This window comes from Pristiophorus japonicus, chromosome 6 (assembly GCF_044704955.1).
Source record: "Pristiophorus japonicus isolate sPriJap1 chromosome 6, sPriJap1.hap1, whole genome shotgun sequence".
Classification (NCBI taxonomy): Eukaryota; Metazoa; Chordata; class Chondrichthyes; family Pristiophoridae; genus Pristiophorus; species Pristiophorus japonicus.
The window spans coordinates 71,739,184-71,754,424 of NC_091982.1; the positions used below are offsets into that span (position 1 = coordinate 71,739,184).

The window sequence follows — 15,241 nt, forward strand, 5'->3', positions numbered from 1 at the left end:
ACTGCCTGAAAGGGCGCAGGGAGCAGATTCGACAGTAACTTTCAAACGGGAATTGGATAAACAGCTGAAGGTGAAAACGTTGCAGGGCTGTGGGGAAAGGGCAGAGCAGTGAGACTAACTGCATCGCTCTTTGCAAGAAGTGGCACAGTCACGATGGGCCAAATGACCTCCTTTTATTCTATCTCGGTGGCAACCTGTCTCTCATTTCCAAAACTTGATAGCTCGATCCGCGTGTATTCCGCTGTAAAGAGGTTACTTCTTGTTTCTCCCAGGTACAATTTTGCAGTAACAGGCAATGGTCTTGCCAGCCAGCTCAACAACCCAGATGTAAAAGTGGATATTACCAAACCAGAAATGTTGATTCGTCGGCAGATCATGGTGCTGCGGACAATGACTAATAAAGTAAAGAATGCTTATAATGGAAATGACGTGACCTTCCACGATACAAGTAAGTAGTTTTGCCTGGTAACAACAAAAATCTGTATTTATATAGTGCCTTTGACGTAGTAAAACGTGCCAAGGCGCTTCACAGGAGTATTATAAGATTTTTTTTAATTGGCACCGAGCTACATAAGAAGAAATGAGGGCCGATGACCAAAAGCTTGGTCAGAGGTAGGTTTTAAGGAGCGTTTTGAAGGAGGAGAGAAGTAAGAATGAACTTTTTCTCATGGGGGACTTCAGCTATCCTAATATAGACTGGGATAGTAATAGCGTAAAGCATTGAGAGGGAGGAATTTCTAAAGTGTGTTCAGGAGAACTTTGTTGATCATGTTTCCGGCCCGACGAGGGAGGAGGCATTGCTGGATCTGGTTCTGGGGAATGAGGTAGGTCAAGTGGAGCAAGTGTCAGTAGAGGAACATTTAGGGAACAGTGATCATAGTATCATAAGGATTAGATTAGCTATGGAAAAGGACAGGGAGCAATCGAGAGTAAAAACGCTTAATTGGAGGAAAGCTAATTTCAGTGGGTTGAGAATGGATCTGGCCCGGGTAAACTGGAATCAAAGATTGGCAGACAAAGCTGTAATTGAATGATGGGCTGTCTTTAAAGAGGAGATGGTTCGGGTACAGTCACAGTACATTCCCACGAGGGGGAAAGGTAGGGCAACTAAAGCCAGAGCTCCCTGGATGCTGAAAGAGAGAAAGTTGAGGCAGAAAAAGGGGGCGAATGACAGATGTCAGGTTGAGAACACAAGTGAGAGCCAGTCAAAAAGAAAAAAAGAGGGGAAAAAAAGAGAGTATGAGAATAGATTGGCAGCTAACATGAAAAGGAATCCAGAAGTCTTCGATCGGCATATAAATAGTAAACGGGTGGTAAAAGGCGGGATGGGGCCGATTAGGAATCAAAAAGGAGAGCTACGCATGGAGGCAGAGGGCAGGGCCGAGGTACTAAATGAGTACTTTGCATCTGTCTTTATCAAGGAAGAAGATGCTGCCATAAGAAATAGGAGCAGGAGTCGGCCATTTGGCCCCTCGAGCCTGCTCCACCATTCAATAAGATCATGGCTGATCTGATCTTGGCCTCAACTCCACTTTCTTGCCTGTTCCCCATAACCCTTGACTCTGCTGTAGTTGAAAAATCTGTGTCTCAGCATTGAATATATTCAACGACTCAGCTTCCACAGCTTTCTGAGGTAGAGAATTCCAAAGATTCACTATCCTCTGAGAGAAGAAATTCCTCCTCATTTCTGTCTTTAATGGGCGACCCCTTATTCTGAAACTATGTCCCCTAGTTCTAGATTTCCCCACGAGGGGAAACATCCTCTCAGCATCTACCCTGTCAAGCCCCCTCAGTCTTATATGTTTCAATAAGATCACTTCTCATTCCAATGTGTATAGGCCCAACCTGTTCAACCTTTTCTCATAAGCCAACCCCTTCATCCCGGTAATAAACTTCATGAACCTTCTCTGAACAGCCTCCAATGCAAGTATATCCCTCCTTAAATAAGGAGACCAAAATCGTATGCAGTACTCTAGGTGTGGTCACACCAACGCCCTGTACAGTTAGTTGTAGCAAGACTTCCCTACTTTTATACTCCATCCCCCTTCCTATAAAGACCGACATTCAATTTGCCTACATAATTACTTGCTGCACCTGCATACTAACTTTTTGTGTTTCATGTACGAGAATGACCCTCTGTACCACAGCATTCTGTAGTCTCTCTCCATTTAAATAATATTTTGCTTTTCTATTCTTCCTACCAAAGTGGATAGCCTCACGTTTTCCCACATTATACTCCATCTGCCAAATTTATGACCACTCACTTAGCCAGTCTATATCCCTTTGAAGACTCTTTGTGTCCTCCTCACAACTTGCTTTCCCACCCATCTTTGAATCATCAGTCCCTTTATCCAAGTCATTAATATAGATTGTAAATAGTTGAGGCCCCAGTGCTGATCCCTGTGGCACCCCACTAGTTACAGTTGGCCAACCTGAAAAAGCCCCATTTATCCCAACTCTGTTTTCTGTTTGTTAACCATGTTAATATATTATCCCCAACACCATGAGCTCTTATCTTGTGTAGTAACTTTTTTTGTGGCACCTTATCGAATGCCTTTTGGAAATCCAAATACACTATATCTAATGGTTCCCCTTTATCCATCCTCAAAGAACTCTAATAAATTTGTCAAACACAATTTCCCTTTCATAAAACCACATTGACTCTGCTTGATTGTATTATAATTTTCTAAATGTCCTGCTGCTACTTCCTTAATATTTTATGAATATTTATAAATTTTCTTTTTTTAATCAATGCAAGCGGTCCAATTAGGTTTTTTTTTAAGCCCAATTTCAAAGGGTACAGTGCTAATCAGTACATTGATTGCACCTTGTTATGAAAGAATGTAAAATGTACAGAATTTATGAATTCTATTTGCTCTGTTGTCGTTAGCTGAGTCTGAACAGAGTCATTTCCTGCATGTATGAATGTATATATGCATGCATGGGCCAGCCCACACTGCGATATGTGTGCGCACTAGGTCTGTGCAGCAGAGCAGGTCTCCAGTCGCCCTTGCCACTGGATAAAGGTCTAGCTCTGTCAAGCCCGTATGGTGGCTGGTGTGCAACGGCCACCACACATTAAAATATCCAGGCATCTTCCACTCTTCAACATGTAGTTAGGGACCTAGAATGTCAGGTCCTTCATTGAACCACCTGTGAACTCGTCCCTTTTTGGTGTGGAAGCAAGTCATCCTCAATACGAAGGACCGCTTAAGAAGAAGAATGGATTTCAGCATTTTCCCAATGGCAGATGTTAGGCTCACTGGTCTATCTGTCTCCCTCCTTTCTTGAATGGGGCGCTACATTTGCGGCTTTCCAATCTGCTGGGACCTTTCCAGAATCTAGGGATTTTGGAAGATGACAACCAATGTATCCACTATCTCTGCAGCCACTTCTTTTAAGACCCTAGGATACAGGCCATCAGGTCCCGGAGACTTGTCAGCCTTTAATCATATTAATTTGCCTAGTACTTTTTCTCTAGTGATAGTGATTGTTTTAAGTTCCCACCTCCCTTTTGCCTCCTTATTTTCTACTATTGTTGGTATGGTTCTTAATGAATACTTTGCATCTTTTTTCACAAAGGAGAGGAGCGATGCAGACGCTGCTATCGGGGAGGAGGAATGTGAAATATTAGATGAAATAAACATAGTGAGAGAGAGGAGGAATTATAAGGGGTTTAGCAGCTTTGAAAGTGGATAAGCCTGGATGAGATGTATGCCAGGCTGTTAAGCGAAGCTAAAGAGGAAATAGCAGAGGCTCTGACCATCATTTACCAATCCTCTCTGGCTTCAGGTGTGGTGCCAGAGGACTGGAGGACTGCTAATGTGGTACCTTTGTTTAAGAAGGGAGACAGTGATAGACCGAGTAATTACAGCCTAACCTCAGTGGTGGAAAAATTATTGGAAAAAATTCTGAGGGACAGGATAAATCTTAATTTGGAAAGACACAGATTAATCAAGGACAGTCAGCACGGATTTGTTCAGGGAAGGTCGTGTCTGACTAACTTGATTGAATTTTTCAAGGAGGTTAACCAGGAGAGTCGATGAGGGCACTGCGTACGATGTAGTATATATGGATTTCAGCGAGGCTTTTGATAAGGATCCATATGGCAGACTGGTCACGAAAGTAAACGCCCATGGGATCCAGGGCAAAGTGGCAAGTTGGATCCAAAATTGGCTCAGAGGCAGGAAGCAAAGGGTAAAGGTTGATGGGTGTTTTTGTGACTGGAAGGCTGTATCCAGTGGGGTTCCGTCGGGCTCAGTACTGGGTCCCTTGCTTTTTGTGGTATACGTCAATGATCTAGACTCTGACCTGCTCTTGTTGCCACAGTATTTATGCGGCTGGTCCAGTTAAATTTCTAGTTAATGCTGACCCCCCAGGATGTTGGTGGTAGGGGCCACCGTGCTGCTCCCAGCCCACCGCTCCTTTTAGGGCCCCGACCTACTGCTGATGTTCCCACGCAGGTCGGGGAGTATCGGCGGTAGGTCGGGGCCTTGGAGGGAGCAGCGTGGCGGCATACCAGTGCAGAGTACAGTGCGAGCCGGTCCGGGAGGGCGACAGCTGTGAAGAGGGCGACTGGATTGGAGGTCACCATAACCCAGGTCGGTGATTGGAGCGTGGGCAGGTACAGCAAGAGCGGCGAGAGATTGGAGAACGATGTGATCGGGGCCCAGAAGAGGCGAGAGCCCAGGGGCAGCACAGGCCAGCCCACACTGCGATATGTGTGTGCACTAGGTCCGTGCGGCAGAGCTGGTCTCCAGTCGTCTTGGTTAACTCTGGCCACTGGACCAAGAGCAAGTTATTATTTAAATGGAGAAAGATTGCAAAGTGCTGCAGCACAGCAGGACCTGGAGGTACTTGTGCATGAAACACAAAAGGATAGTATGCAGGTACAGCAAGTGATCAGGAAGGCCAATGGAATCTTGGCCTTTATTGCAAAGGGGATGGAGTATAAAAGCAGGGTAGTCTTGCTACAGCTATACAAGGTATTGGTGAGGCTACACCTGGAATACTGTGCAGTTTTGGTTTCCATATTTACGAAAGGATATATTTGCTTTGGAGGCAGTTCAGAGAAGGTTCACTAGGTTGATTCCAGAGATGAGGGGGTTGACTTATGAGGAAAGGTTGAGTAGGATGGGCCTCTACTCATTGGAATTCAGAAAAATGAGAGGTGATCTTATCAAAACTTATAAGATTATGAGGGGGCTTGACAGGGTGGATGCAGAGGAGATGTCTCCACTGATAGGGGAGCCGAGAACTAGTGGGCATAATCTTAGAATAAGGGACCGCCCATTTAAAATTGAAATGAGGAGAAATTTCTTCTGAGGGTTGTAAATCTGTGGAATTCGCTGCCTCAGAGAGCTGTGGAAGCTGGGACATTGAATAAATTTAAGACAGAAATAAACAGTTTCTTAACCGATAAGGGAATAAGGGGTTATGGGGAGCGGGCAGGGAAGTGGACCTGAGTCCATGATCGGATCAGCCATGATCTTATTAAATGGCGGAGCAGGCTCGAGGGACCGTATGGCCTACTCCTGCTCCTATTTCTTATGTTCTTATTAACTGGCCAGGTGGGCAGAACAGTGGAAAATGGAATTCAATCCAGAGAAGTGTGAGGTAATGCGTTTGGGGAGAGCTAACAAGGAAAGGGAATACACAATAAATGGTGGACACTGAGAAGTGTAAAGGAAGAAAGCGACCTTGGAGTGCATGTCCACAGAGCCCTGAAGGTAGCAGGCCAGGTCGATAAGGTGGTTATGGAGGCATACGGAATACTTGCCTTTATTTTTTTATTTATTTTTTTTTCGTAGCCAATCTTTCCAATTCTTTGTTAAATCACAAACGCCAGAGGTCACCTTGCACACATCAAGGATCACTCTGCGCCAATGCTCTTAGCCAAAAGGCCGAGAGCCACTGCACCGTTCCTGGAAGTACTGCAATACCAGGTTCGTGCCATGGAGGTGGATGCGTCAGGCCCCCCCACACACCTCCGTGGAGGTGGATGGGTCAATCCACCCCACCCACCACTTGCCTTTATTGGCCGAGGCACAGAATGCAAGATCAGGGAGGTTATGCTTGCACTGTACAAAACACTGGTTAGGCCACAGCTAGAGTACTGCACTCTTTTGTGTACCAGGCCACTGGCCCGGCAAAACCCTCCCTGCTGGCCCAGTGGCCGAAGATTTAAAATGACTGATTCTCTCCCCTTTAAAGGAGTGGAGAAAATATGGTGACGCACACATGCTGTGACGTCACCGCCGAGTGGCAAGAGTCCTGGTCCCTCCCAAATTCAGCCCTCTGGCCTGCCTTCCTGTCCCTCTCCCTCCCCAGCCCCCGGCCTGCCTTCCTGTCCCTCCCCAGCCCCCGGCCTGCCTTCCTGTTCCTCCCCTGCCCCCGGCCTGCCTTCCTGTCCCTCCCCTGCCCCCGGCCTGCCTTCCTGTCCCTCCCCTGCCCCCGGCCTGCCTTCCTGTCCCTCCCCTGCCCCCGGCCTGCCTTCCTGTCCCTGCCCTGCCCCCGGCCTGCCTGCCTGACCCTGCCCAGCCCCCGGCCTGCCTGCCTGACCCTGCCCAGCCCCCGGCCTGCCTTCCTGACCCTCCCCAGCCCCCGGCCTGCCTGCCTGTCCCTGCCCAGCCCCCGGCCTGCCTGCCTGTCCCTGCCCAGCCCCCGGCCTGCCTGCCTGACCCTGCCCAGCCCCCGGCCTGCCTGCCTGACCCTGCCCAGCCCCCGGCCTGCCTGCCTGACCCTCCCCAGCCCCCAGCCTGCCTTCCTGACCCTCCCCAGCCCCCGGCCTGCCTTCCTGTCCCTCCCCAGCCCCCCGCCTGCCTTCCTGTCCCTCCCCAGCCCTCTGGCCCGCCTTCCTGTCCCTCCACAGCCTCCGGCCTGCCTTCCTGACCCTCCCCCGGCCTGCCTTCCTGACCCTCCCCAGCCCCCGGCCTGCCTTCCTGACCCTCCCCCGGCCTGCCTTCCTGACCCTCCCCCGGCCTACCTTCCTGACCCTCCCCAGCCCCCCGGCCTGCCTTCCTGTCCCTCCCCTGCCCCCGGCCTGCCTTCCTGACCCTCCCCTGCCCCCGGCCTGCCTTCCTGTCCCTCCTCTGCCCCCGGCCTGCCTTCCTGACCCTCCCCAGCCCCCGGCCTGCCTTCCTGTCCCTCCCCAGCCCCCCGGCCTGCCTTCCTGTCCCTCCACAGCCTCCGGCCTGCCTTCCTGACCCTCCCCCGGCCTGCCTTCCTGACCCTCCCCAGCCCCCGGCCTGCCTTCCTGACCCTCCCCAGCCCCCGGCCTGCCTTCCTGACCCTCCCCCGGCCTACCTTCCTGACCCTCCCCAGCCCCCCGGCCTGCCTTCCTGTCCCTCCCCTGCCCCCGGCCTGCCTTCCTGACCCTCCCCTGCCCCCGGCCTGCCTTCCTGTCCCTCCCCTGCCCCCGGCCTGCCTTCCTGACCCTCCCCAGCCCCCGGCCTGCCTTCCTGTCCCTCCCCAGCCCCCGGCCTGCCTTCCTGTCCCTCCCCAGCCCCCGGCCTGCCTTCCTGTCCCTCCCCAGCCCCCCGCCTGCCTTCCTGTCCCTCCCCAGCCCCCCCGCCTGCCTTCCTGACCCTCCCCAGCCCCCGGCCTGCCTTCCTGTCCCTCCCCTGCCCCCGGCCTGCCTTCCTGTCCCTCCCCAGCCCCCGGCCTGCCTTCCTGTCCCTCCCCAGCCCCCGGCCCGCCTTCCTGTCCCTCCCCAGCCCCCTGGCCCGCCTTCCTGTCCCTCCCCAGCCCCCGGCCTGCCTTCCTGACCCTCCCCTGCCCCCGGCCTGCCTTCCTGTCCCTCCCCAGCCCCCGGCCTGCCATCCTGACCCTCCCCCGGCCTGCCTTCCTGACCCTCCCCAGCCCCCGGCCTGCCTTCCTGACCCTCCCCCTGCCTGCCTTCCTGACCCTCCCCAGTCCCCGGCCTGCCTTCCTGACGCTCCCCAGCCCCCGGCCTGCCTTCCTGACCCTCCCCCGGCCTGCCTTCCTGACCCTCCCCCGGCCTGCCTTCCTGACCCTCCCCCGGCCTGCCTTCCTGACCCTCCCCAGCCCCCGGCCTGCCTTCCTGACCCTCCCCCGGCCTGCCTTCCTGACCCTCCCCAGCCCCCGGCCTGCCTTCCTGACCCTCCCCCGCCTCCACTATGACCGAGTTGAAAAAATTTCAACGTCCTGAAAATCGATCATACGGCCGCATCATATATCCCTGCAGTAAAAGCAGGTAAAAACTCATAGCCAGCTTTCTTGCGCGTGAATCTCGGCCCCTGAATATCCTCTGGAAATCTAGGGAAGGGCAATAAATGCGGCCTTGCCAGTGTCGCCCACATGCCAAGAACAAATCATAAAAATATGAGTTTGGTGAAGATTGTAGTTATTCTACTTTTCACTGTTCTGGCAGATTTCAACCATTACAGATTGTATGCTTCAGATTGTGATTGACCTTTTAATCCGAACAGTGTTATATATGTGGAGGGACAGCTGGAAAACTGCATTTTAATTGTGTTTTGCCTTTAGGTGATGAAAGCAGCGGTGAAGAAAGTGGAAGTGGCTGCTTGGGGTTGGATTGTCAGTTGGAGTTTGAGTTCACTAGCACTGATGCTCCTGTGCTCCTTGGACCAATAGAACCCAAGAGAATTGCTCCCAGTGTTGCTGCTCACAGTAACGCCCCCTCGCAGCTAATTCTACTTATTACCTGCTTGGTGATAGTCTTACAGCAACAGTTGAGATAATCACAAGGTGGAGAGAGTCTTTGCTCGTGGGTTTTTTTTAAACAAAGTAACTTTCTCACTTATACCATCTGGTGACATTGCCTTTAATTTTAAACTTTTTTAAGGTCTCGACAATGATATATGGTTGCTGCTTCAAAAGTATTCAGATTGCCATTGGCACCAATGTATCTGTCATTCTGATTAATTACATGATCCACCCACATGAACACAGGGCATCCGTACTTTAACATGTGGAGCCCAAGGTAAATGCAGACTTGTAGTTAATGAATCTTGTAATGCATTTTTTTAATCATTATCTCATTTTATCATGTTAAAGAAACCAGGACTATGCAAGAAAATACATATCTGTATTCAACAAATAATGTCATGGTGAATATCTGTACAGAAGCAAGCTTATTTATCTTGAAATCACTCGGAATAATGCTGCACCTATTGATGCACAAGAGTAACTGTTGTGTAGTTAAGGTTTTTAATATCTGCTAGACAGCTGGCATAATTTTAGCTAGTTATTTTGGTTATTATATAGTTGCACAGTGATTACAGCTATGACTGGTGAGCCCTTTCATAAAGCAAAATGTTGCATGGCTTTAGGACATTGTTTGACAAGTGTTGGAAAGAGGCTGCAGCACAGGCACCAGAACTGGACCCAGTGTTAATGGTGCTTGACGTGGAAGGCAATTGGATTTTTTTTTTTACAAGAGATAAATCTGGTAGTTAAGTTTTGAAATTGATGACGTGCCAAATTTGCCCATGTGTTGGGTTTTACCAGCTCCCTGAGCTGGTTGAAACAGTTCACCAGCCTGCAGCCTCCTGGCATTTATTTCCAGCTCTGAAGTCTGAACACAATATTTGTCCTGTTTTGATTTCCGCTTTCGTTGTAATGTTAATTATATTTTTATATCAGAATTTTAACTACTTGTAATTGCTAGCTCAGGGTCAATACATTGTTTTCTAAAATTCTGTTCTGTAATTTCGACAGATCTTTTAGTCGACAGAAGACTGATACATATTTCTGTTTATAAATCATCCTGGGAGTTCTCATTTATTTGCAGCAACTGGTTCTGAAATTTAAAATAGTGATTTTTCCGGGAGAATAGATTGTATATAGCTGAGCTACTGCTGAGTGTATAGCTGAGCTAGTGAAGCTGTTGTAAAGTTTGCTGTTCTTTTAGACACGGTAGAATTTAGTTTTGGCTTTCAGTAAGGGAAAGAACAATTGTGTCTGAAATGCCCTCTCATTGGCTGAAATTTCGCTGGAAGACCAGCAAAGTAACAGCATGGTTCTGAGGGGCAGCCAACTCTCCAATTGCCCACTGGCTCATGTGCTTATCTCTCATGACAAACTTGTAAATTCTGCTTTGTCATCTTGCAAAAGCCTGTTCTAATTCCAGGATTTATATTTTATTGTTGCGACTAATCATTTTACTAATTATTGATTTGTTAGTTTGGTTTTAAACAAAAAGTTCAAAATGTCCTTGATGTAAGTTGTGGACCATTCACAACGATCGGCGTTTTATTGATGGTACAGAACATGTACAGTGGCATACATCATTATGGAATTCAACCGATTCTTCAGTAAATATGTGCGAATATCAAATTTGAGTGTTTGAGTTATTGTACTAAAACCACAGAACCCACACCTAGAATATACAAAGATTTCATCTAGAGCCCCATTTGAATATTTTTTCACTTTTTGAGAACTTGATTAACATTTCAAACATAAGGACTGGTTTTAATTGTGTGACCATCTTCTCTCCACTTATTTATATATCCAGAATATCCCCTCCGGTATCTCACACAAAGAATTACATTTGTAATAGTAGCCAAATTTATAACGCATTACATAACCTCGGGAACTGTCTGGCTTTTCTGCTGACCAGACAGTGAGAGATTTTCAGAAATTCTGTTTCAGTTGAACAAACAGGTGATTAGCATGAGGCTTCAAACTGCTGATCAAAGGTAAGTAAGGAGTAAAGATTTAATATTTTAATTTGTACATTTTTAAGGAATGTTTGTTTAAGTATGAGTGATGGTGAATTCATGGGAATTGACTAGGAGAAGATACGAAGTTTGACTAATGTGAGGGATCTAAGTGATCAGTGAAGCGGCTTAGTTTATCATTAACCCCAAGCTCCCACACCCTCCACTTAAGCAGCTTCTTCAACACATTTCCTTCAAGATAAACATTAACATTTAAGCAAAAATGATTTCATAAAATGATATAATCGCCACTCAAGGTGTATTAATGAAACTCCCTTTAAACGTTCTAGACTGAAAAAGTTGTATTTAAAATTCTTTATACACTGAAAAATCTTTTAAAGGGGAATTCTAACTTGGGTACACAAACAGTCGCTAGTCCAGTGAAGGTAGAGAACAAGTTATCAGTTGGCTCAAGAGTGTGCTATCTAATTTTAATCTCATCTAATCCAATCACTTTTCACTGCATCTTTATATAGTTCCAGTTTGGCTCAATCGGAAGCATTCTCAGAAATGCATGTCAGGTTATAACTTCTGGTTTGAAAAGTTAGGACTGTTCTCCTTGGAATAGAGAAAGTTATGAGGTTTTCAAGATGATGAGCGGTTTTGATAGAGTGACTCTGGTGAGTGGGTCATTAACCACAGGTCATAGATGCAAAATCATTGGAAAAAGAACTCAAGGGGAGATGCAGAGAAATGTTTTCAGTGAGTTATCTGGATTTGGAACACTCTACCTGTAAAAGTGGCAGAAGCTGATTCTGTAAATCATTTTAAAACTGTGTTGGACGGGTACTTGAGGATGAGCAATTTACAAGGTTACAGACAAACAGCGGATTGTGGATCTTGGCACAACTGCTCTTTCTCGGCCAGCACAGGCACAACAGGCTGAATGGCTTCCTTCTGGGCTGTGGGTTTCTATGATTCATTTGGCCCAACTAGTGCATGTTGTAATTTCCCTTTCATGCAAGCAAATCATATTTACCCACCCTGTTCTCATCTCTGCTTTTCCTTCATCTCACATCAGAGTCAGAATGTTGTGGGTTCAAGCCCCATTATGGGCTAGAGCATATAATCTAGGGTAACACTCTAGTGCTAAGGCCATACATACATACATACATACATACATACATAGGATGACACAGGATATACGGCCCAGAAACAGGCCATTGGGCCCAACCAGTCCATGCCGGCGTTTATGTTCCACTCGAGTCTCCTCCCATCTTTCCTCATCTAAATCTATCAGCATAACCCTCTATTCCCTTCTCCCGCATATGCTTGTCCAGCCTCCCCTTAAATGCATCGATACTATTCACTTCAACCACTCCCTGTGGTAGCGAGTTTCACATTCTCACCACTCTCTGGGAAAATAAGTTTCTCCTGAATTCCCCATTGGATTTCTTGGTGACTATCTTATATTGATGGCCTCTAGTTATACTCTTCCCCACAACTGGAAACATTCCACTCTATCAAAACTTTTCATAATTTTAAAGACCTTTATTAGATCACCCCTCAGCCTTTTTTCAAGAGACAAGAGAGCCAGCCTGTTCATCCTTTCCTGATATGTATACCCTCGCATTTCTGGTATCACCCTTGTAAATCTTCTCTGCACCCTCTCCAGTGACTCTATATCCTTTTTATGATATGGCGACCAGAACTGTACGCAGGGCTCCAAGTGTGGTCTAACCAAGCTTCGATACAGGTTTAGCATAACTTCCCTACTTTTCAATTCTATCCCTCTAGAAGTAAACCCGAGTGGGTTTTTTTTGTGGCCTTGCTAACCTGTCGCAACTTTGTGATTTGTGTATTTGTAGCCGAGATTCTTTTGTTCCTCTACCTACCCAGACTCGTACCCTCCAGGTAATGTGACCTTCCTATTCTTCCTACCAGAATGTAATACTTCACATTTATCTGTCTTGAACTTCATTTGCCAATTATATGCCCATTCTGCAAGTTTATTAATGTCCCCCTGTAATTTGTTGCAGTCCTCCTCATTATTAACTATCCCCGCAATTTGGTGTCATCCGCAAATTTAGAAATTGTGTTTTTGATTCCAAAGTCTAAACCGTTAATGTAAATTGTGAACAGTGGTCCCAGCACTGATCCTTGTGGAACACCACTACCCACCTTCTGCCACTGTGAATAGTTACCCTTTACCCCTACTCTGCTTTCTGTCTTGAAGCCAGTTAGCGATCCATTCTGCTACTTGTCCCCTGACTCCGCATTCTCTGACCTTGTTCGTCAGTATTATGGGATACCTTATCGAAGGCCTTTTGAAAATCTAGATACATTACATCTACTGCATTACCATTGTCTACTCCCTCAGTTACCTCTTCAAAAAATTCAATGAGGTTGGTCAAGCAAAACTTTCCCTTTTAAAATCCATGCTGACTATTCGTTATTATATTTTTGGTTTCTAGATACTCTATTTTCTCCTTTAGTAGGAATTGCATTATTTTTGCTACCACCCAAGGTGGCGGCACAGTGGTATACAGTCGGGAAGTGTTATGTATGCAATGAAAGTTCAAACTGAGTACTGTTTAACTAAGCAAGGTACAACCTTGCTTTTGCTTTATTTAGGTCTAAAATGTCTGACTCACAAAATGACTGGCCTTTTATACCATGTGCATGCTGCTTAGTGGCCTCCAACAATGACACCATCTGATGGCTACAAACAGTGTGTACATACTTGACAATACCCTCCTCTGAGTTCTTATCACAGTCTTTCATAGGTTGAGACGGTCCGGTACTTTATGCTCCCGGATTGACCGTTTCAGTTCGATTCCGGCCTTGGGTGAATGTGCGGAGTCTGTTGTGGCTGGTGGCTGACTTGTTGGGGGTGGCAGTGGCCATGTCAGGAATTTTTATTGAACAAGTCCGTGATGGAAATTCCGGGTTTACTGATGACCCTCGAGTCCACTGAAGGCTGCTGGTAGGTTGGTTGGTTGGTCGTCGACGGTTTCTTCATCTGACTGCTCTGGCTCGTCTGTGTGCCTCAGCTTTGTTTGATCCATGTGTTTCCTGCAAGTTTGCCCATTCTTGAGCTTAATAACAAATACTCTGTTGCCCTCCTTGGCCATGACCGTACCAGCGATCCATTTGGGACCCTGACCATAATTCAACACATATACAAGATCATTAACAGAAATCTCGCGTGACACAGTTGCTCGATCGTGGTACCCTTGTTGACTCTGTCTTCTGTATTCAACATGATTACTTAATTCTGGGTATACCAGAGATAGCTTGGTCTTAAGACCTCTTTTCATCGTGCGTTCAGCAGGCGAGACCCCTGTGAGTGTGTGGGGTCTTGTCCTGTAACTCAGCAGTATGCAAGACAAGCGGGTTTGCAGTGACCCTTGGGTTACTCTCCTCATGCTTTGCTTGATAATTTGTACTGCACGTTCTGGTTGCCTGTTGGACGCAGGCTTGAACGGTGCTGACCTTACCATGTGTTTTATGCCGTTAAGTTTTACAAACTCCTGAAACTCCTGACTGGTGAAGCACGACCCATTGTCGCTCACCACTATGTCAGGCAGACCATATGTCGCAAACATGACATTGAGATTCATTATGGTTGCCGTGGACGTACTGGATGACATGATTATGCATTCTATCCACTCCGAATAACCATCCACCACCACTAAAAACATCTTGGCCAGGAAGGGACCTGCAAAATCTACATGGATCTTGGACCAAGATTTGGATGGCCATGACCAGACTCAGCGGCAATTCCGCTGGTGTTTTGCTGAGCTGCATGCATGCTTCCAGCTCAGAATCAATTCCTGGCCATCATACATGGGACCTGGCAATGGCCTTCATCATCACGATACCAGGATGTGTGCTGTGTAACTCACGCACAAACTTCTCTCTCCCTTTCTTAGGCATTACAACTCGATTGCCCCACAATCTGCAATCTGCTTGAATAGACAGTTCATCCTTGCAATGAATGTACACTTTGGCCCCCTCGCACATTTGCTTAGGTATAGCAGACCAATCCCCTTTGAGGATGCAACCCTTTACCACCGATAATATCGGGTCCTGGCTGGTCCAGGTCTTAACTTGTTGAGCTGTGACGGGTACCTTCACTCTCAAAAGCATCCATGATTAACATTAGATCCGTTGGTTGTGGCGTTTCCACCTCCAGTGTGGGCAACAGCAACCAGCTCAAAGCATCGGCACAATTCTCTGTGCCAGGTCTGTGGCGAATGACATAAGCATAGGCAGATAATGTTTGGATGCGGGATGAAGCGTTGGTATTGATACCTTTGTTCTCGGAAAACAACAAAGTGAGCGGCTTGTGATCGGTCTTTAATTCAAACCTCAGACCGAACCGGTATTGATGCATCTTTTTTAACACCATACACACTCGCTAAAGCTTCTTTTTCAACCATACTGTAATCTCTTTCTGCTTTCGACAAACCTTTGGATGCATACGTGACAGGTTGAAGTTTCCCCGACTCATTGGCTTGTTGTAACACGCAACCAATTCCATATGACGATGCGTCACAGGCCAAAACTAAACGTTTACATGGGTCATAATGTAC

At 47.2% G+C, this 15,241-nt stretch overlaps 1 protein-coding gene across 1 annotated transcript in view; it reads left to right on the plus strand.

The window, feature by feature from the left end:
* Positions 1-10,320, plus strand: part of LOC139265689 (glypican-4-like) — a 193,151-nt gene extending 182,831 nt beyond the window's left edge. Inside the window, exons 7-8 of the mRNA XM_070882936.1 lie at positions 273-448; positions 8,509-10,320. Of these exons, the coding sequence (XP_070739037.1) occupies positions 273-448; positions 8,509-8,723 (391 nt within the window). The 3' untranslated portion in view covers positions 8,724-10,320. The remainder of the gene's footprint in view (positions 1-272; positions 449-8,508) is intronic.
* Positions 10,321-15,241: the final 4,921 nt, after the last annotated feature.